Raw genomic sequence first — 22,308 nt, 5'->3', positions numbered from 1 at the left:
CTTGCAAAGCTTTGATTTTTGCATGGGCTTTTTGAGTCTCATTTTTTCTCCCGCGAGATTTGTAGGTCGCTCTGAACTTTTATAAGAGCTGTGAAACAATAATCGCGCTTGTTCTACAACGCAGTCGTGTACGTCAGAGCGGACCTGCCGTGCTTTGTGTTTTCCGCCCTCTAGATGTGTAGGCGACAGATGTGCGTGAGCGCGGCCATGCAACGTACAGGTCGAGGCCGCCGCAGCTGGTCCGCGATCTTAGCTTCTTTTCCCACCGGCGGAAACCGCTGTAAATGTCGGGCATCCCTGTATACAGCGCGGTCTGTGTCGCGAGTGATTTACGCCGCTCGGTTGTGCAGTCTGCGCTCAGGCGGCGATTGTGTTGCCGTATAAAGCAACACAAACAGGAGCTAGGGTTCGCTTTGAAGAGGATGACTTGACACGAGTTTGAAGTAGAGCAAGTTGAAGGCTGTGACGGCCTCGTGTGCTGGGAGTATAGTTTGGGAAAGGAAGCGCGTATTATTAAGTGCGTATTAAGCATTTCTTTGTTAGCTCAGCGAGGGAACCCGTCTGCGTATCGGTCTGTAACGCTTGATGTGACACTTTCGACGCATGCGAAAATGGTATTCCTTACGTCAATAGGGCCTTCATGACCGCTTATATTTCCAGTGAAAATGTATTCCCAGCAATGCATTTTAGTATAACAGTGAAGCCTGCTTTGAAGAGGCTTTGTGTGCGTGGTTTTGTCGGGATACGTGCTTTTTGTTGAGGTTTTTAACCCTGGGTTCCTTATATTTACGTATCCTATGTTTCCTCTAAAAACTGGCTTTCCAGCAATGGATATGTGTAGAGCAGTGAAGCCGACTTTGAGAACACGTTAAAACTATTGCATTTATAGCGTTAACAATGTTTATTGCGTCACGGTGTAAGCATCGGTCCATGTGGATAAATGGGGCCTTTGGAGGCATTTCATAAAAATCCCGGGCCATCTCCACTAACGTGAAACCTGGGGAGGGGCAAAGCATGCAGCGTATAAGTGTATTCTTGGCGCCTTGGCGTTTTCGCCAACAGAGATGAAACCGTTGAGAGATAGAGGTATACAGCTTTGCCGTAAAAGTCTGTTGTCTTTGAAGCACGAAGCCCTCTAGCGCTAGGCGTAAATAAGTGTCCCGGTGTTTTTTTAGTACGCGTTACGAAGCGCTCCAGCGCTTATAGGCGTAAACGAGTGTCCCGGTGTTTTTGTAGCGGAAGCTACACTGGCCGAGGTTGAGCAGTTTCGCGTGGCTCCTGGAGAGCCGTGCTGCACATGCGCGAGGAGCAGTGACTTCACACGGCGCACAGAACGTTGCTCGCTGCCTGGCGTCTCTCACACACCCCACGCGCCCAGTGTATTCGCTGACCTCCGTTCCGCACGTGGCGGCCCGGTCCACTTGATGCGAGGGGTGGCCGGGTGTGTAACCGAAGTCTCGTGCGTCGCAGCAACACCGGCGTGCGCCTGTAAAACCAGCTTAGCTCTGGGGCGATTGGTGGCGCTGCGCCGGAGCCGCTTGATAAACATACATGTGCCACATAATGCCTATACCGTGTGCGTGTCATTGAAGTTGCAGTAAGTATGATAATCAAGCTAATCCTTGACAACCAGGAAAGCTAAGGATAACCAGCTGAAACTTATCTCACGCTACGTATATCCTGGCATAGCCGAGCTAAGCCACTGCTAATTTTTTAGTACGCGTTACGTTCTAGCGCGTGGCGTAAGCGAGTTTTCCGGTGGTCTAGTACCGCGACTACATGAGACGACGATTACGACGACGACAGGAGACGCCAACAGCCCCAGCCCCAAAGGGGCTTCGCCCCTAACAAGGACCCTTGGGATATCATATTTTCATACCAGATTTCTTGTACTGTCCCTGAAAAAGCCCCTTTCTAGCAAAGCAGTTGTGTGTATGGTGAAGCCGACTTTAGAGGGGGCGGTAAAGCCGTTCGTTGGGATGCATGGGCCTTATGGAGGAATTTATTAAAGGCCATACAGCCTCCTTACTTTCCTATCGGACTGCATATATAGCGCTTAAAAATGTCTTCCCTGCAATGCATGTGTGTAGAGTAGTACATATGATTTTAAAGGGGCTTTGGGTATAGTAATAAGCATTTATCCGACCATTCCAACTTGGGAGTTCTGGTATTTTTTTTTTTTTTGCAATATTGTCGGTGAACAGCGGGCAATGTTGCCTTAGTTTTCATGGGCTTGTTCACTCTTAAGCTGTCCTATTTTTAAAGGAAATGAAATATCGCGAACTCGTTTAGGTTGGAAGGTCTAGTTTCTTCCCTCCCCCCCCCCCCCCACATTTTTGTGCAGGCGATTTATACATTTTACAGCCGAGCAGAACGAATGAACGTTTGGTTTGTTTCGCTGCGTATTTCACTCACTTGTAATAATCAAAGGATGTAAATATAACAGTTTTCCCAAATATTGATTAGTTGATTGATTGATTGATTGATTGATTGATTGATTGATTGATTGATTGATTGATTGTAGAGCTTAACGCGCCGACGCAACGCAGGCGCTGAGGCGCGCCGTAGTGGAGGGCCCCGGATTAATTTTGACCACCTGGAGATCTTTAACGTGCGCCAAAATCTCGCACACACGGGCGTTTTTGCTTTTCGCTTCACAAAAGCGGCCGCCGTGGCCGGGAATCGAACCCTCGTCCTTGTGCTCAGCAGCGGAACGCCTTAGCCACTGAGCCACCGCGGCGGGCAGCTGTCCCAAATATTCCCTCCTTCGCACGAAGGCCACGTGGGTACGACAAACCGAACAAAAACCGGCGTGACAGCTAGACGAGCTTCCCAGAACTCGCACGTTTACTGGTATACCTCGCGAAGCCAAGAGGAACGTTGCGTAACTTGACTTGGATTTTATTCCGGTTCTTTCTAGATGCCGTGAAAAGCAAGTGACTGAAAGATTAATATACAAGTCCCCGTCTGGGCACGTGGCCATTGTATTCCAACCCGGCTTCTTGAAACGAAGGGAACACAGACCTTGGCAGCGGGTGAAGGCTTTCATGAACGGATAGAGAGCGTGACATAACGACGACTGCTTATCGCTTTAGTCGCATGTTTGCACGGGCTGCGAAGAAGAGTGCCTGCAAAAAAAAGAAAATATGAGGGCGCCGTGTTTGTATGCCGACCGCTCGAGATAACGGCGTAAGCACGTTGCGTAGGAGTTTTCTTTCACAGCCGTATATATCGGGCGAGGTGTGAGCTCCCTATGTCAACAAGCCCCATTGCCACGTTGTTCCGAAGGTTGAAAGCTGCCGGACCGATTGTGCACATATATCTCAACCCTCTGTCGCCTTGATACGGGCGCCACGGCATTCAAGCTATGACGCCTCATTGACCACCCGCCGGTCATGAAGACCGTGCATGCGTGGTCGACGAGTGTCCCCCAGCGCGCATGCGTAAGTTGAGTGTACTGACCTCGTTCATCACACGCTGATGACGTTGATTTTAACATGGAAGTGTTTTATGCCGGGGTCCACTAAGATCTAACTGACGTCATATCCGCCACGGAAATGACATCGCCAGAAAAACTTCGATTGACGCCGGCGGCACCGCGATTCGAGCCACGAACTCTTTCGCCGCAACAGGAGGTACGAAAATCGCTCCCGACTGCGCTATGAACAGACACGTGAGCAGTACGACAAACGCGCCTTCCTTTCAGATGGTGCTGCCATCTAGGAGAGGCAAAGCAAGTAGTGCATATGACGCTAATGAGCGCCGACAGTTGGCGCCTCGATGCCAGCTCCTACGTGTACGGGGGACGCGCAGCGTAAGCTGCGGAGAAGCCTACTTGCGGATGTCGCGCTCGTGACTCGGTCCGCTGCTCCTTTCGCTGCAGCGGACTGTGTTTTCACCAAACAATTCGCTGACAACCCGTTTGGTTTCGTTTGCACGGACGGTTTGCGAGCGCCTGTGGTTTCAGTCGGATTTACGCAATGCTCCTACGCGTGCAATCAAGTGTCTAACGTTGACGCATCTAACGGTGCCATTCCGACGAAATTTTAATAACGACGTGCAAGTTCATGTCGATGCACAATAAACATTCAACTGCTCCGGTGAAAGCACAGTTCATTTTAGTGTTTTACCGGTTCCCATGGAAGAGGGAACAAACTTTTTTGACAGTGCTGTGCTCTCCTGCTCGCTGACGAGCAAATCCCGTGGAACCGGCGTTGCATGTGCTCTGATGGAGTAGGGGACACGGGGGGGGGGGGGGGGGATATAAACACTATGCTTATTTATTATCTATTTGACACTCACAGCGCCTTGCCGCATCACTGTAGGGGGGTGCAGACAACAACAAAGAAAGGACACACGTTCACAAGACGCCTTAAACAAGCCGGGATGGATTGTGACGTTAATCGAAAAAAGTGTAAAAAAAACAGAGGTGGGGGGTGCAAGGCTGCAGAAAACGCAGTTTTTCAAATATGAGAAACAGTTCGATGCGCAGAACTACTGTGTGCACTTGGCAGGAAATCGGAGCAAAGCAATGTGACATTGGCTACAGTAAACGCATGCTAATGTTAGTTTAAGTCTTCTAGTAACGTAAGGCTAGAGAAAAGTACCTTGTATTTTTGTATACCTTATATACCAGTTCCGCGTCAATTGGACAAGTTGAAATAGAGGTGCGCTAGAAGTTGTTGCAGGTTTGGTTGCCGGCCGAAGGCAGTCAATAACTGGCCCCGTTGTGCACACTGCTGAAGTGGTACCTGAAAACAAAACAAAAAAATAAGTAAAGGAGGGACATAGGGAGAGAGGAAAGGCACAGCGCCCTGAAAGTAGTTTTAGAACTTAGAGATTATAAAAGCGTGTAGCCAATGGCCAAACAGTTGCGCAGTGACCTTTCATGCGTTGCATTAAGTATAGCACGCGTTGCCTGATGAGTTAAACTCAGCATAAGTATTCGCTTTCATTTGGCGCTTGCATTACGCGCTGCTGTGTTACATGTTCACTTCGCGGCGACGGCAGAGATGCGTGCCTTTCAGATTCACGTTACTTCGATCACTAGCTACCGCAAACGGTTGTCCATAAATCACATATAGCAACTTTTTTTCCTTTTTATGCATTCAGCTACGGGCGAGGTCGTTAGTCGCAGCAGCAAAACATTTGCTGCTGCGCTTTGTTGCGGTTGAGCTAGGCGTTACGCTAAAGCTATTGTCACCTCTTACGCCTCGCAGCACTCGGGGAAAACACCCGCACGGTGGACATTTTTCATACGAAGGCTTCACGAAGATAGCGTGGACAACTGACCTTGCTTGCAACGACGCGACGGCCTCCTACTTTCCCCTTGACACGCCTTTTGAACCCCTCCACTTGTCGCGCAATGCGATTCCATACTTCTGCATGCATGATTTCATGCCTTCCCGCGTAACAAAGATAATAGCGTGGACGAGGTAGTCGCTGATGTCGGCAAACTCGATCCACGGCAACAAGTCCACGTCGCACACCGCATCTTCGGCGCCGTATAGTCGTCAGGGTCGCCGCGTATACTGATATTTTCTATAAGTATACTGACCCTTCTCTGTTCCACTCAGGTCACGGGCGTATAGGCACCGAGCCGCATTATGTCTGACACAATGCAGTCTAATGCAGTATCTAGCTGTCTAACGCAATTTATAATGACCGCTAGTGTACCGGAATCTTGAAAGAACGTGAACACCACCTTAATCCATAAGAAAGGTGACATGAAGGACTTGAAAAAATCAGGCCGATCAGCTTACTGTCAGTCGTCTACAAGGTGCTTGCCAATGTAATCGCTAGCAGAATTTCTGCCACCTTAGATTTCAGTCAACCTAACGAACAAGCAGGGTTTCGTAAAGGTTATTCAACAGTGCACCATATTCACACGATCCATCAGGTGATAGAGAAATGAGCAGAGTATACTCAACCCCTATATAAGCCTTCATAGGTTATGAGAAAGCATTTTACTCGGTCGAAACATTAGCAGTCATTCAGGCATTGCGTAATCAGGGCGTAGACGAGCATTACGTAGGAATACTAGATGATATCTACAATGGGTCCAGAGCTACCATCGTACTCCATAAATAGAGCAGTAAAATACCTATAAGGAAGGGCGTCGGACAAAGAGACACAACCTCTCCAATGTTAATCACAGCATGTTTACAAGAGGTATTCAGAACATTGGACTGGGAACAGGTGGGCGTAAGGGTTTCTGGAGGATACCTCAGCAACCTCATATTTGCTGATGGCGTTGTCTTGCTAAGTAACTCGGGGGACGAATTGCAAAGCATGATTACCGCACTGGACAAGCACAGTAGAATAGTGGGCCTGATATATAATATGCAGAAAACTAAAGTAATGCTCAGTAACCTCGGGAGTGCACAGCGGTTTAAGATAGGTGGGGAGGCAGTGGAAGTGGTAAGCGAATATATCTACTTAGGCCAAATAGTGACACCAGATCCCAACCACGAAGCAGAGATAATTGGATGGATAAGAATGGGGTGGAGTACATTTGGCAGGCATTCTCAGATAATGAATGGCAGCCTACCATTGTCCCTGAAGAAGAAAGTGTATGACAGGTGAATCTTACCGGTACTCACCGACGGTGCAGAAACTTGGAGGCTCACTAAAATGGTTCAGCTTAAATTGAGGACGGCTCAGCGAGCAGTGGAACGGAAGTTGATAGGTGGAACATTAGGGGACAAGAAGAGAGCGGAGTGGGTCAGGGAACAGACGCGTGTTAAGGACATATTAGTAGAAAGTAACAAGATGAAATGGTTGTGGGCGGGGCATGTAATGCGAAGGCAAGATAACCGTTGGTCATTAAGTTAAGAGTGGATCCCCAGAGAAGACAAGCGTGGCAGGGGGCGGAAAAAAGTTAGGGGGGCAGATGAGATCACGAAATTTTCGGGGATAAATTGGTCCCAGTTTGCACAGGACCGGGATAATTGGATATATATGGGAGATGCATTTGCCCTGCAGTTGGCGTAGATAGGCTGCTGCTGCTGCTGCTGCTGCTGCTGCTGATGATGATGATGATGATGATGATGACTGCTTTGTAACTGCAGAAGCTCCGGCCGCCAAACGGCCGGTACGGCCAGCGAGACCGCCCGCGCTCCGAGAGGACGACCGTACAAATGGCGGCTGCTACTGGCGCCTGTAGCGCTGCTAGCGGATGTCGTTGAGTGCAACCCTCCCGTTCACTGCTACGGACGCTGGATGTCGGCTTTCTTGCATAATAGGCCATTTAATGCTTTCGCACTAGGTACGACGGACTGTACGAATTCCTGAACGCTTCGTCCTGTGACCTCGTTTTGTTTTGTACTTACTGCGCTGTTTAAACATGTTCAACCGCCTAGCTAGCAACCCACCCCCTTGTGCACTGGAAAATGCGACTCTTCGCGTCGCTTTTGTCTTCCGGGTATTCACGTGCCCCCCCCCCCCCCTCTTTTACACTTACCTCTGCTCGCTTGCATAAATGAACAAGTGGCATGTGGTGTTCATACATTCTTGCCACATGTAAGGCCGGGGCTATCTATAACATTGTTGACGCGGACTTCCTGATCTGCAGCAAAGATAAAAATGAGTTACCAAGTTCCCACAGCAACTGGCGAATGGCCCCGCTTGTTCCTGCAATTGTAGCCAACGTGTCCTCTATGCACGTCGGAATAATGCATACACCGAGTAAGCTCTGTGCAATGAATCTCCAAAAGGAATGCGCGCTTTCAGACGGTTTGCCACGTGGAGCGCCTCTTGCTGCTGTGCCTCAAACGTGCAGCGTTAGTTGTACAGGGTCTCGCGCAAAGCCGTGAAGGTCTCCTTCTGACGTTGTGATCCTCACTCCGTTCCGCGTTCCCGGGTACCATGAGCACGGCTACCGTTAGTACTATCTTCGGCAACGCCGTCAAGGGAGAAGCAGCTCAACAGGTACAACGTTCCGGTGGGTGAGCCTATTCGAGCATTATGCCGAGAATTCGCAGACGTTCTCACTGGACGTGATCAGAGTGCATTTTAACCGTGCCGCTTTTTCTTCCTGTTTTGCTCTAAGTATGAACCCGGCGATGCAACACACTTGCTATGAGCTGCGCCCGACTGGAAGTCTGTGATGGTTAATTGCAGGCGAACACGGTGTTTTTCTTTAATGCATTGTGCGCGGAAGTTCGTGTTTCAACTCCGTTACGAGCAATGCCGCCAGGGCGAGTATACCACGAGTCTGTGAAATCACGTGGACGAGAAATGTGCCTTACCCAAGTCCTTGCCTTTTTACCGGCCAGTTGTAGAGGCATTGTACAATGTCGGGAAGCTTGCAATTTACGACGGTGCAACCTTTAAGTGTGGTGAAACATAAATTTACCAAATGCAACGTAAAAACTTCCTTCCGGACGAGCCCACAAGAAGGAAGCAAGCGGTTGCTATTAAGGGCAGTGGAGTGAGGCAGAAATGAAGTTAACGAATCTATGGCGTGCTCTACTGCGTCTTGTCGACTTTTTTCCGCAATGCCAAGCTTCTATGCTATGTGGGAATAAATCTATGACCACCAACCGAAACGCGAGTGCAAGGAGCCAATACAACATCTGAGTTCAATTAAGTATACGCTGTTCTTCCCAGCTCTGAGGAAGCTGCGCGGAGGTGTCGTTACCTGAGGAGGACGGGACATCCGCCAAGCTCATTTCCTGTCCCGATGGCTCCGTTGTGACGAGGGTTGAATATAACCAAACCCTCTGCAAAGGGTCAGCCTCAGCCCGGTGCCAATGTTTCTATACAAGAGACTTGTCTTCGTCAAGGCAACTACAGGTCACCTCGGGCTCAGGACTGGCGAGATAGAAGGAAAGTGGAAGAGGCTCCAGGTTCTTTTCAAAGGAGTGCACGTTGGGGATAGAGAAGCCGAGTTTGAGAAGTTCTTTTCATTTTAAAGGAAGGGGGAGGGGGGGTGCAGGATGCCTTTAAGGGAGCCTTGCGGGCAGTTTCAAGTGAGCCTGGAAATAACCTTCGAAAGAACTTTCCATAAACTAAAAAGAAAGGTATGGTATATGTGCGCGTATGAACGAGGGCGTCAGCGGTGCTTATCGGCAGCGGTGTTATAGCGACGCGCAGACCTATGCAAGGCGGCTGAGACGATGCTGAGTCTATGTTAGCTGTCTGTGACGATTGCTCTTTCGACCAGGCCTGCAGAAAAGACACCGGCTACGACTTCTCCGATAGCGGCGGAATTCGCCACTTTGACAGCACACAGGTTCGCGCCGTTCGTAGGGTGCTGCTGCAGTGCGCTGAAACGTGCCGGATCTGCGCAAACAGTAGATGGCATAAGAGAGAGAGAGAGAGAGAGAGAGAGAGAGAGAGAGAGAGAGAGAGAGAGAGAGAGAGAGAGAGAGAGAGAGAGAGAGAGAGAGAGAGAGAGAGAGAGAGAGAGACAGAGAGAGAGAGAGAGAGAGAGAGAGAGAGAGAGAGAGAGAGAGAGAGAGAGAGAGAGAGAGAGAGAGAGAGAGAGAGAGAGAGAGAGAGAGAGAGAGAGAGAGAGAGCAATGAAGAAAGGGAGAGATTTGTACAAGCAAAACAAGTCAGTCGCGCTACTCCAGTCCACGTGCCAATATGCGGCAGCATCATGTGCTCTGTATGAAAAGAATAAGCTCTGTTGGAGGAGTCGTGGAATGGCTGCGCTAGCCGTCGTACAACAGGTCTCCCAAAACGAACTATGCGCCAAGCGTTCCGGGCATAACTTTTGTCCAGATGTCGGTGCCTGGAGGGAATGTTACCGTGTTTTACAGCAAAAGCAACTTGAAATTTATTTATCTCGACAAAACGCCCGGCAGGCCTCTTAACCAGGACCTCGCTTCATTTGGTGCGTCGGTTCACGTTTTCATTCATACCTCCATCTGTGTCGCATCTGCATCGGAATCTTCATCCTTTCTGCATATATACATGCAGCGCCTCAGTCTTCACCTCCAAGGAGTTAATGTAGGGACAAGAATTGTCCCATGCGAGGACAGTCACGGGTAAATGCATTACCATCACCTATGAGTTGCTGGACGCCCCTGGCATTCCGTATTACTACCCTCGTCATTTTTTATTCAAGCTATATTGCGCAGGGAAGAATCGTACTGTGAAGCAAACAAAACTCGCGATTCAAAGCTGGCGTCATGTAATATATGAACTGCCTTGATGCAACCCCAGGTCAAGTGGGAGTCGCGATAAAAGAGGCACGCATTTCTTCAACACTCTTTAATCTGCTTGGTCCACAATGGGGTGGAGTGTTTACGAAACCGTCTTGATTGAAGCCGATGGGGTCAAATGGGGGCGTGACTATTTTTTTCCCCACTCATTGTGGTTTGGACGTTCCAACGCCTGCAGTATGCACATATCGCTACGTCGTTCGATGCCCGGTCTGTTTGAGGACGCGGGAGCGCGCGTGATTAGCTCGATGCAGTGTTTGTTCCAAGCAGTTCATAAACCGCCTTCGAATTTGAACTCACTAATTATGGTGTGTAAATAACACCAATTGACGTAAACCACAAGAGCTGCGGTTATAAAATAAAAGTGAATGAACGTTAAGAGTGTTTTGGACATTACACGGAAAGAAGTTGTCTATGGCTCTCTAAGCTGCGTTAGTAAAGTTTCGTGTGTAAAATTTAATGCATCCGCAGTTTTTTTTAAAACGGAATACGTGATGAGAATCTAGATGGTCTTTTTATTGCGGCCTCTGCACGCCCGCTATGTATTGGTACGTTGCAATCACTTTCCCTTGGAGAAATTACCATAAGCGGTGGTTTTGCTACGTCGTTTCGAAATTTGAATGCAACTAAGAGATGACAATTCTGTTCGTAATAGACAAATGAAATATTCTTCACCACAACATTTAGTTTCAATACCGACTTCTTTTGTAAATACTGTAATTCTACCACAAGGACGCGGGATTCTGTGCGTAGAAAGCGCGTCGACAACAATTCGCCACCAGACTTATGGCTGTATTCGGTTTTTTGCTTGTTTCTATTCTGACTTCAAGGGAATAATTCGTGCACAGTGAACACCGACAGTTCACCAGCACTAATTTTAGTAACACGTTGCGGAGCGTGTGCTCGCACGAAACGCTACCCATATATCTCGCTATAAGCTCTCTAACGTCAGCTAGTCCTTGGGGCCAGAAGCTAAAGTGTTCATATAACAGAACACGTACACCCGCTATCGAGCAATGAACGTCCAGCGAATTCCAGGACACGAGCATTTTATTGCGAAAGTGATTCTCAGTTATTTGCGTATCCGGTCTTAGTGAAAGGAGCACTTTCGCCGCTTCCCAGGTATGCGCTCCGTAGCACCAGACTGGCACTAGTTTATATTTTTAAATTTTCGCAGTTGTCTATTTGTCCTTGCTCACATAATTCACCGCGCCCGGAGAGGCTTCACTGCAAGACACGTGTCGGAGACCATTCTTCTCAATTTCCCAACTCTCTCCGGTCGATGAAGGCGAAATTGCCCGCCGGAGATACGACACACACACGTGCTTGCCTCGAGGCGTTGGACGCAGCGGTAATAAGAAAATGGATGCCAGGCTGGGAAAGCTGCAGGAGCTCTCGCACACGCGGGAGAAAAAAAAAAAACTATTTTCAGTACTTTAGGAGCGATCCATTCGCCCATGAAATTCGAGCCCGGCACTGTTGGTTTGACGGGAAATGGTGTCCTATACATCCGTGACATATATTGGAAGCCAAGGTGGATTCATTAGTCCGGGGAAGATTGAAAGTTTGCGCCTGGTAAACAAAAAAACGTTGTATAGCTTCCCTCGGGCAGCATTGGGTGTCCTTGTAACGCGACTGCAAGGCCTGTACTTTCAATATTCTCGCCTTGGCTCAACGATACAATTCCTTGCAGCTTTAAGCAAGCATGTGTTAGTCTTTGTTGATTGATTGATTGTAGGGTTTAACGCGCCGACGCAACGCAGGCGATGAGGCGCGCCGTAGTGGAGGGCTCCGGATTAATTTTGACCACCTGGGGATCTTTAACGTGCGCGTTAGTCTTTGTTCTACTTGCATCACGGTACCTGCTTTTTGTGCCACCTCCTCTCGTGTTGGTTCTGCCAATACGCGCGATGTCAGTTTGAAAGCTGCACTAACAGCCCTTTCTCCAGAATTCTTCGCGCAGCTTATTTGGTACAGGACATGCTTCTCTATACGAATCCAAGGTCACAGTCAAAACTAGCTTTAACGCGAAGCCTACTCTACCGGCACGCTCGTGTTCCTACGAACGCAACCAACACTCGTGTTCGCGTGTCCGGAAATACTCTATCGACACGCTCTTGTTCCTGCGTATACGCAACCAACATTCTCGTGTTCGCGTGTCCGGAAACGGCATGCCCTGTCTGTGCGTGTGCAACCTGTCTGGGCGCACTAGACCGCTGACACGTGTTCCATATCCTAATCAATTAATCAGCGTGCTGAGGTCCATCAGCTGACGCAATCCGGGCGTTCCCGCTCTCATAACCGGCCTTTCATCTCGGTGAGAAAACAGCCAGGACACCTGAACTCGCAGAAGCGCGGTGGCTGTGGCGTTGTTACATGAGCGAACGTGGGATCGAGGCGCGTGTATACAGTGCGTGGGAGATTCGCACTGCGACGCTCCTGGAACCGGTTGGAACCGGCCTGCGCGCTAAAGCAGTGCCGGCGACAGACGCCGACAACGCAGCGCGTTTCGCCGCTCGCTCCGCCCAGGCGCGCTCAGCCTTGACCGGCTGCCGGAACAGGGGTGCCTTATCCGGGCGCGGGCGTCGAGGCACGGCCGATGCCGCCGCCGTCTTATATAAACCGCTGCCTGCTGCTTTCCTTTCTGCGCGGCGCTCGCGCTTTATTTTGCCAGCCGTCTCGCCTCTTTTGTCGGGCGGTCGGGGCAGTCAGATGATCTTCCGTCTCCAGTTTCTTCTTCCTGGTACGAGCAAGCCGCCGTGCACGCTATCAGGGGTCCCTTAGCGCTTAACTGATGCCGGGGCGTTGGTCCCGGTGGGGTGGGGGAAGATGTCCCCGATTACCACGTGGCTCTTAAATTGTTCAGGCATTTCATCAAAGTTATAGTGCTAAGGGGCTGAACGCTTACGGGTTGAAACAAACTTAGAGATTATAGATATTGACTACAGTTAACGACCATATTGGCTAACACTATTTGAAAATTAATAATAAATAAATAAAATAGATCATATTTCTTACGAGGCAAGCTAGGTGTTGTGAGAGTGGCGCGCGATGTTAGTTAAGGAGAAGCACTCGCTGACTCACTCACTCACTCACTCATCCACTACCTCATCCACTCACTCATCCACCCACCCACTCACTCACTCACTCAGTCACTGTCACTCACTCACTCACACCCGTGATATTGCTTAGAAATTACTACAACCTAACGCTATGCGCTACGCTAATTTGGACTGCCAACGCTGCTCAACGCCTCCACTGCTTTAAGACGCGTGTATAATTTTACTGCCGCCCTTCCCCCTATTCTTTTTTTCGAGTGGCATCGGCTGCTTTAGCCACATGCTTGGCACAACATGCTGGGCGGCAGTTATTTTTACGTCCTCTCGACGGCCGGCTCTTACCGTGCAGTCGATCTCGCGACCTTGAGACTGATACCGTGCACGAATTGTCGCACCACCGAAGGGGACCTCCTTCGCGATCGCTATGAATTCTCGCCAGTCAAGCGTGCGGCTGTTGAACTTGACCTCGTTTCAGCAGTGAGACGGCGATTACGAAAGCCTGTCGGCGCGTCGCACAATGCTGCGATGACGCTGGGGGCCGACGCAGTGTTTGGAACGGAATAAAATGTTGTTCTGGGGTATACGTGCAGCACATGACGGCAAATTGCTCGCGAAATGAAACAAAAATGAAATAACTGATACACCAGTGCAGGCGTAGTTAGCAAAACGCTGTATCTGTGTGATATATGCCGGCAACTGCTCCCCTGATCAACACCTTCATATTTTCCTTTGAGGAAACTTGTTGATTTATACACACCTCCCAATAATTACAAGGTGCATACGATGAATAACTGTGGCGCCATTATTTGTTTAGCTGCTTCTTTAAAGAAATACAGAAACTTCCAAGTTGGAATGTTCGGGCTCCCTGCTGTCGAGCGAGCCCCTTTGAAGTAGACGCTTCACTACTGCACGCAAGTGCAATGCGAGAAAGGCATTTGTGGGGCACTGTGGGCAGTCTGATATCAAAGTATAAAGGCCCGGGGGGTCTCTCATTAAATCCTCACCGTCAAAATCATTATAATCACCATCATCATCATCATATTTAGGTCCAGAGCAACAAGAAGGTCTCTCCTCCGATATACTTCCTACCACTTCAGTCCAGCGCTGCCCGAGTCCATTCATTGCCTCCAAATTTCTCAATTTCGTCCCTCTATCGAGTTAGTGGTCTTCCCATTCGTCTGGTCCCGTTTATCGGTATCCACTCTGTTACCATGGAGGTCTGTTTGTGTCATGCGGCTGTAGCCCGGAGTGCCCGGACTGATGCGGCTGTAACTGGTGTGCCCGGACTGACAGCGTTCTAGGACTGAGAGTTCTTTTTATACCTTTCTCTCTCTCTCTCCCTCTTTCTACTTTATCCTATCACTCCCCCTCTACTTCCCTTCCCCTGCACTGGGTTGTATGCAGGTGAGCTCCCTGCCGAGCTCAAAATATCCCCAGTGAATTTCCTTTCCTTTTCCCGTCGCAAACCACAACCACCACCACCTATTTTTCGTATAACATTCCCAGCTCAAAGCTATTGCTGAGCACAAGGATGCGAGTTCGATTGCCGGCCGCGGCGGCCGCATTTCTAATGGAGGCGACAAGCGAAAACGCCCGTGTGTTCGATCCCCTGGGGGTCAAAATTTATCTGTAGCCCTCCACTGCGGCGTGCCTCATCGCCTGTGAAGCGTCGGCGCGCTAAACCTCTTCAATCAATCAATCAATCAATCAATCAATCAATCAATCAATCAATCAATCAATCAATCAATCAATCAATCAATCAATCAATCAATCAATCAATCAGAGCTATGATATCATCTACCCGAGTTTGTTCCCTGATCCAAGACGCTCTTTTCCTGGCCGTGAGCGTTACTCCTATCGCTTTTTGTTCCATGGCTGGTTGAGATTACCTAAGTTTTCATCCGAACTGTTGAGCAAGCCGTCACGTTTATGCATATGTAATCCTGTACACTATTCTTTACCCTCAATACGTCCTGTATTTATATAGAGTCCCTTTAATGTTGGCTTCACTGATATGCACAATTGCTTGACTGGGGAGACTTTTTACCAGTGTAAATATTAGCAGCCTGATATCGAAGTATGAAGCCCACATGGCATACAATTAAACGCACCCACAGGCACCCCTGTATTCTGCCCCCTAAAACTAGCTTCACTACCGCACACGCATTGCAGTATGAGAAAACATTAAGGCCGTAGGGCCTTTGTTGTTAGCATTTTGTTATGCGGTGATTCCGGAGAAAGTGTGACCCAACAATCGTCCCAGACAAACAGGAGTATATATATATTTTTTTTTGTTTTGAGTGCCCAAAGAAATGTTTAAGCGTTAAAAAATAGCAAAGTTCCTCTCTCAACTCGTCATCGCGATGATTGGTAGTCAGTAGATGCGTTGATTACTGGCGCTGATAGTTCAAATACAGATTACTGGCGCTGATAGTTCAAATACAGATTACTGACAACGTTAAATAGCTCTTTAGAAATCTTTGACATTGACACTAATGCTTGTTCTTCAAAAGTTTTGCGTCTCGTTTCGGGAACACCAGTAATGTAGCATCTCTTGCCTTGTATTTCTTTCACCTGTTTATTTTTTCGGAATACATATATTTTTCATCTTGTATTACTTGTGTTACATGTAGCCAATTTTTCTCGTTCAACTCAATGTCTGCACAATGCACATAGTGCACATGCTGTATTTTCGGGTGTGGGTGCTCCTGTTAGGAACCTTGTAGAACCATCTTTCCCAGTCAATAGTTTGCATAGCACTGGCCTTTACCTCGAATTCTAATATTCTAACTGAGCGAGAGTGTTTCGTAGAGGTGTCAGGAACTTTTTTTTTTAATTATTCGTCCAATGCTACTATTGATAAAGTTACGCCTAGTCGCTTATTTCTCTGGCGGAACATAGTGTAACCGTTTCCTAAATTTGACAGTGAGCTTCATTAATAATAACTTAATACTTACCTTGCAAACGAAGCTTTTTAGGTTTACTGTTAACTGCAATTATCTCCCACGTGCAGTTGCCGGAATCTTGGACGTTGTGGCTTTTTAGATGATCAGTGTCTATAGCCTCTTTGAGTAAAGAGCGGTTGATGATTGTGTTATCGCTTACTGTACTTTGAAATAATTTTTGTAACCACCTCCTCCCTTCTGTGATTCCCTTGGGCCCTGAGAGTAATAAATGAATGAATGAATGAACAAAAAAAAATGAATGAATCAATCAATTAACGGATGAATGAATGAACAGCTCAAGGTGAAGCTTTGGAGCAATTAGTCAGAAAAGTAGCTCTCTGTTGAAGCCGGACGTGTGTGCGCGCAGATGGTCCTCGCTGTTCGCGTGTGTACCCGAATGACGTCCTTGGCCTTATAATAGCACGTGCGTAGGAGTTCTCGCGACGCAGTTGCCGCCTTCGTCTATCAGTGTGCATGACGAAGCTCCCCATCACGAATCCTGCCGTCCCTCAGAATGTGCGCACAGTGAGCCGAATCTGTGCAGTCACCCTTACAAACCTGTTCGAAGCATTCTGACTGAGTTGGCGGTCAAACCTACGTTTGGCGGTTGGCTTACGTAATTGCTTTCATCGTCTCCGGATTCCCCCGACGGAATGTGTCACTCCTGCTCAAGTTTGTTTACGTTTGACGAGTACGCGATGACGGCCTTGTACCGTCGCCCCGCTGTCGTGCATATTATCGCGGATGGTTGGGGTGCTTCGACAGCTTCCTTATTATCTCCGCCCTCCTTCAGGGGCCGAAGAAAACAGCGCAAAGGTCGCCCACGGTTCGTAACGCGAGGGGCCTACGACGCCTCGGGGCAGGAAAACACCCGCCAATTATCGGGCCCGTGAGAAGATTAGTGGCGGAATCCACGCAGTTGCCAAGACTGTCATTAGCGGTAACAACCTTGTCGTTAAACTAAATTGTGTCTCCATTTCCGGAAGAGTGTCGCTGGTGGATCTACGGCTGCGGTGTAGCAAAGGGCAGGAGATGACACTCTCCATTTCCAGTTCGCCTCCTTTCCCTATTGGGACCAGGAAGGGAAGCTGAGGAGGAAAATTATGTTTTACAGTGCAACAGCGAGAGCGAGAGAGACGGGGAGAAGGAGGGGGGAGTGAAAGAAGGAACTGTATTAGAGCCCGTGACTGGTAGACGGAAAAGGGAGAAAATAAATTTTTTTATTGTCACTTTCAACATGTGATACAAAAACTTCGAAAAAACATTTTTGGTCCCACAGCCTGGCGCTATAGTGTCGGGGCCAATGGTATGTCCAACCTCCTTGGGTTGGACATACCGCATAACTCAGCAAACGGTACCAGCAGTGACAAACGGGGCAGGTACAAATACATATAATGGATTACACAATGCACTTTTGTGGACAAAGAAAAGCACATATATTAAATAATCTATGTCAACTGGCCTTTACTGGAATACGGCGGCCATGGATGAGCCTGTGGGCCACATCAGGGAATTTTAAGTAGAATATGTTGGGGTTCATCACGAATTGTTTTTTGCGACAGCTGTCAGTAGCTTGCTATATTGACACGCTTTTTCTCGGCTCGTGCCTGTCGACCGCACCCCGCCGCAAACGCCGCCGGACTCAGTTCTGAGAAAAACGTAGGGATGATTTGGTGAAGATTTAGAAGCCTAAGCGCGAATCCATTTTTCGGGTTGTGTTGATGGTCAACATACCTTGATTTGCTTATGATGCTTCTTTCAGTTCCGCATTCTGAGACGCATGCAATGCTATGCTTGAACGATGTTGAGGTGGGCTATGCTCAAGTGCCGAACTCGACAGCGTTCCCAGCTTTGCTTTCGTTTGTATGACAGTCTACGAATGTACAACCGGTTGCCAAACTGGATGCGTTGGGCTTACTTTTCCGCGCCCGTCTGTCTGCCAGACGGCACGGAACGTTTCGCCGTCGCCATGGTTCCAACGCATTGAAATGGTGACAACTGCGAGGTAGTCGCGTGACTGCATACGGGGTGCTCCAAGACTTTTTGACGTTAAGGAACGCATGTGCGCGTAAAAATGTATTGATTTTTTCAGAAAATTAGCAATAGCATTGCATCACAAAATATACCCACATCATTGGCACTTAATGTGCGTACTTCATCTGTACCCTTTCCGAGCAGAGAATACCTGTAATTTAACATTGTTTTTTTTCCTCTTTACTCGCATGGCCGACGGCAGCGGATGAGGCGGCGCAGCGCAAGGGCTCCTCCAGCGCCAGCAGCGATGATCAGCGCGGCAAGTTCGGCAGCCGCATCGAGTCGCTGCTCTACTGCATCGGCTTCGCCGTCGGCATCGGCGACGTCTGGCGGTTCCCCATCCTGGTTTACCAGAATGGAGGAGGTATGTGCCGCAGCTTGCTCCGTACTGCATACCATGTACATTCGGGCACCCATTTTTTAAAACGCAAATTCGGGTTTAGGGCTTTGCGGCAGTGGAACGGCAACGACATGCCTACTTCCCTGCTGCCAGTATCGAAGAGCATCACACTGGCGGACGCTTCCCGTGTACCAAACCGCGAATGGTTGATACGGGCAGAAAAAGAGCGTGAGTGTAGGCGTTTTTATGCGCATTTTATTCTCACTAGCGCATAGCAGAAAGGCTGACATTCGGAGAAAAATATCTTCTACTGCTATGACAAGAAATCATGCGAACCTGCACGTGTTCAGTAGGAATTATTATAAGCTAAAATTAATTAAATAACTCATTAACTGGTCGATTTTTTAGTTAACTGATTGGGGTACTATATACATAATGGAGCCGGCGAAGTATGCTAGTAACGACTAGTGCAGGCCGCAGTAAATCTTCGCCAACGGTACACCGCGCTGTTTGCAGTTCCTAAGTTTAACTCGAACTCCAGCAGTGCATCAAAGCTATCACAGGAGCTAATTGGCTTTTTACGTGATGTGATGAAATGCACAAAACAAGGACGGGACGAACAGTAGGAAGACACCACACAGTGCAGTGTGGTGGGGTGTGTGATGCATGTGGCCACGTAGTGTGTGGCTGTGTTGTCTTCCTACTGTTCGTCCCGTCCTTGTTTTGCGCATTTCATCTCATTCCGGCAGTGCACCCTTTTGCCAACGTTTCTTTCGTATACCTCTTCTCTGTTCACAGGCGCCTTTTTCGCCGCCTACGTGATCGTCATGGTACTCGTGGCCATACCCTTGTTCACCATGGAACTGGCCCTGGGACAGTTCTCTAGCCTCGGTCCCATCGCCGTCTGGAAGTGCCTACCGGTGGCACAAGGTGAGTATTCCGAAAAATGCGGCCTGAATGTTCACAACTTTCTTGAACGCACACCCGTGTTCGGGGCTATGGCTTGTTCTGTAGAGAAAAAAAGCCGTCTTCGACCAGGGCTCAGTTTTACAGTCCCCGTCACTTTGTCTTTTCACCCCTTTGCTCCCTCGCTTCAGTGTTAGTGCGGGAAAGATTTACATCCCGTTTAATTCGTATTCCTACCTTAAGCTTACTCTTCCCCTGGCGCTAATCTTCAATTAATTCAATATTACCGTATGCGTGCTGTTCGCATCCAGTGGTAAGCTGTCTGTGACACCTGTGCGCGCTGCTACGTGTGCACCAAATGCGCGTCTCCTTCCCTCCTACCCAACCCACTGCAGGCATCGGCGTGGCCATGGTGGTGATGTCTCTGCTGGTGGCCGTGTACTACAACGTGATCCTGTGCTACACGCTCTTCTACCTGGCCCAGTCCTTCCGCTCGGTGCTGCCTTGGGCCGAGTGTTACGAGTGGTGGGGTGCCGACCCCGACACCTGCTACGTCCGCTACAGCAACCACGTGAGTGGCTTTTAGGGAGAGAAACAACTTTATTGATACTCAGGGATCAAGTGAGGGGGGTGGGGGTGGTCCAGAGGGCCGCCGCGACCACCAGGGCCCGGGTGGTCACCAAGTCTTGACTCGATGCCTCCGGGTCGCGCAGCGCGTGCTCCCAGAGGGAAGGGGAAGGAAGGGGGGAAAGGGGTCTGCTGGGCACCTGGGCAATGAATTAGACGATAAAAGTGCTTCAAATGGCGGAGGCATGAGACTTCCTTCAAGTGGCGGAGTGAAAGAGTCAAAATAATCATTGGCTATCTTCTGTGATTACCTTTAAAGAGAGTCCTGGAGTGCCAAATAGAGTCATGGAAGAAGCTACTCCCTTCGATTCCCTTTTTTAGAGTGAGTCCTGAAGTGTCAAAGAGAGTCATGGGAACACCTACTCCTTTTGCACTCCCTTTTTTATGGGGCATGCTTTGTGTACATACCTACTGCGTACCAAAGTTAAAGCCAGATGCCTTACAGTACTCCGCAAAGCAAATGATGCTATACCTCGGGAACTGCGTGTAACTCTGCTTCTCTTTTTCAACGCGCAGACGAAATGCAGAGATGTCCCTGAAATTTTATGGAACACTTACGGCGGGTCCAACGGAACCAGCAGTGGGGGACTTCTTCCGTCAGGCGACGTGGTCTGGCTCACATCAGCGGCGCACGGCATGAACTTCTCCGTGCCAACAGAAGCATTCCAGAGTCTAATGGCGAGTTGCTCCAACGCGACGCAGACGGCAGCCGAGCAGTTTTGGGAGTGAGTATAAATGTTTCGCCAAAGTCATGGCAATAATAAAAATAAAATCCAGTCGACGAGGTTTTGAGCACTGGTAGCAGCAGCAAGAAAATCCCATTTTTCGCGTATGAACATCCTTATGGACAGTTTTCACCGTAATTTAGCCTCGTTAATAACCTTCATGATGCGTGAGCGCAGAAAAAACCTGCTAACCTACACGAACCATGCAGCTCCAAATTTTTAATTCTGTGAATAATTGGCTCTGTACGTGAGTGTCGCTTTAATTAACGCCTTGTAATCGCTGAGCATATAAGTGGACAATAACGCAATATGGGGTCGTCTAAGCCATTGGAGAAACTCTGTGCGGAGTATTAGCAAGAAACGAGGTGGAGCCCCGTAAGCTTAATCTCCAAGAAGGCACCAAAAGAAAACTTTCATGATTTAAAAACAGAACGATTGCTTCTGTGTGACATTAAGACAGTAAACAATAGCCTTTGCCGGCGTGACTAAAACCTGTGCAGGAGATACGTCCTGGACTTGTCATCAAACATTGAAGAAGTGGGCGGCATCAAATGGGACCTCTGCCTCTGCCTCTTCGTCAGCTGGCTCATCGTTTTCCTCTGCCTCATCCGTGGCGTCTCCTCTTCCGGAAAGGTACGTACGCAGTAACTCATAGAAGACAAGCATCCGAAGATAATGCGTCTCACAACTACAGTTTTTGACGTACCGCAATATTCGATCATGATTTTCCAAGAAAATCATTGCACATCATGCGTCCCTTCTTGTCGTTGTAAGTCGTGCCACCCTGGAATGATCGTCTTTGAATATAGTTTACAAAGTGAAGTAGGCAAAACGGGACTAAAGCAACGGCATTGGTATAATACTTTATTTTCTCCGATTGTAAGGACAGCCTTGTGACTTATGCGGAAGCCTTTATATGGATCATCCATCCTTGCACAAGTTTCAGTTCTTGAGCACATCACGGATTGCACCCAGCATTAGGCATGCCTCCGAGTGTTCCCGTCTGCTCCCCCCCCCCCCCTTCCTCAACCCCTTTTTGCGGGAAAGCGGAGACCATGGTCGGGCTTGAATGGGAGCTGGTTGGTCTGGCTCGTTCGCAGTGCGCGACGTGAGGGCCGCTCATGTGTGCAGCTGGCCTCCCGTTGCGTGCTCTGTCCTCGGTGAACAGGTGGTGTACTTCACGGCAACATTTCCCTACGTGGTGCTCTTCATCCTGCTAGTCAAGGGCGTCACCCTCAGCGGCGCCGGCCAGGGCATCGCCTACTTCCTCGTGCCGGATTTCTCCAGGCTCACGGACCTCAACGTGAGTGCTCCACTGGCAATGGTTCCATTGAATGAGCTTAACTTGGTGTTGAAGTGGTACGGCGCAAACGGACGAAGGGCAGAGGAGGACAGAAGCTTCCATTTTGTGCTTTCGTTTTTTTTTCATTCATACTGCAGGCCAAGATGCTGGCCCGTGCAGGCCAGCACGTTTCCCTGTCCTTCAACCGCTCTGTACCA

General features: G+C 48.9%; 1 protein-coding gene across 2 annotated transcripts in view; it reads left to right on the top strand.

Moving 5' to 3' along the window:
- LOC144159491 (sodium-dependent proline transporter-like) overlaps window positions 1-22,308 on the top strand; it is a 53,683-nt gene that overhangs the window by 17,673 nt on the left and 13,702 nt on the right. Inside the window, exons 2-7 of one of the 2 annotated variants that reach the window (XM_077691012.1) lie at window positions 18,410-18,574; window positions 19,349-19,480; window positions 19,852-20,027; window positions 20,600-20,808; window positions 21,309-21,441; window positions 21,977-22,111. In XM_077691012.1, the coding sequence (XP_077547138.1) occupies window positions 18,410-18,574; window positions 19,349-19,480; window positions 19,852-20,027; window positions 20,600-20,808; window positions 21,309-21,441; window positions 21,977-22,111 (950 nt within the window). The remainder of the gene's footprint in view (window positions 1-18,409; window positions 18,575-19,348; window positions 19,481-19,851; window positions 20,028-20,599; window positions 20,809-21,308; window positions 21,442-21,976; window positions 22,112-22,308) is intronic. The other variant, XM_077691013.1, reaches the window with a different exon arrangement.

Source organism: Haemaphysalis longicornis, unplaced genomic scaffold (assembly GCF_048455015.1).
Source record: "Haemaphysalis longicornis isolate Haplotype H1 unplaced genomic scaffold, Haemaphysalis longicornis Haplotype H1 scaffold_10, whole genome shotgun sequence".
Lineage (NCBI taxonomy): Eukaryota > Metazoa > Arthropoda > Arachnida > Ixodida > Ixodidae > Haemaphysalis > Haemaphysalis longicornis.
This window is presented reverse-complemented; position numbering and strand designations above follow the sequence as displayed.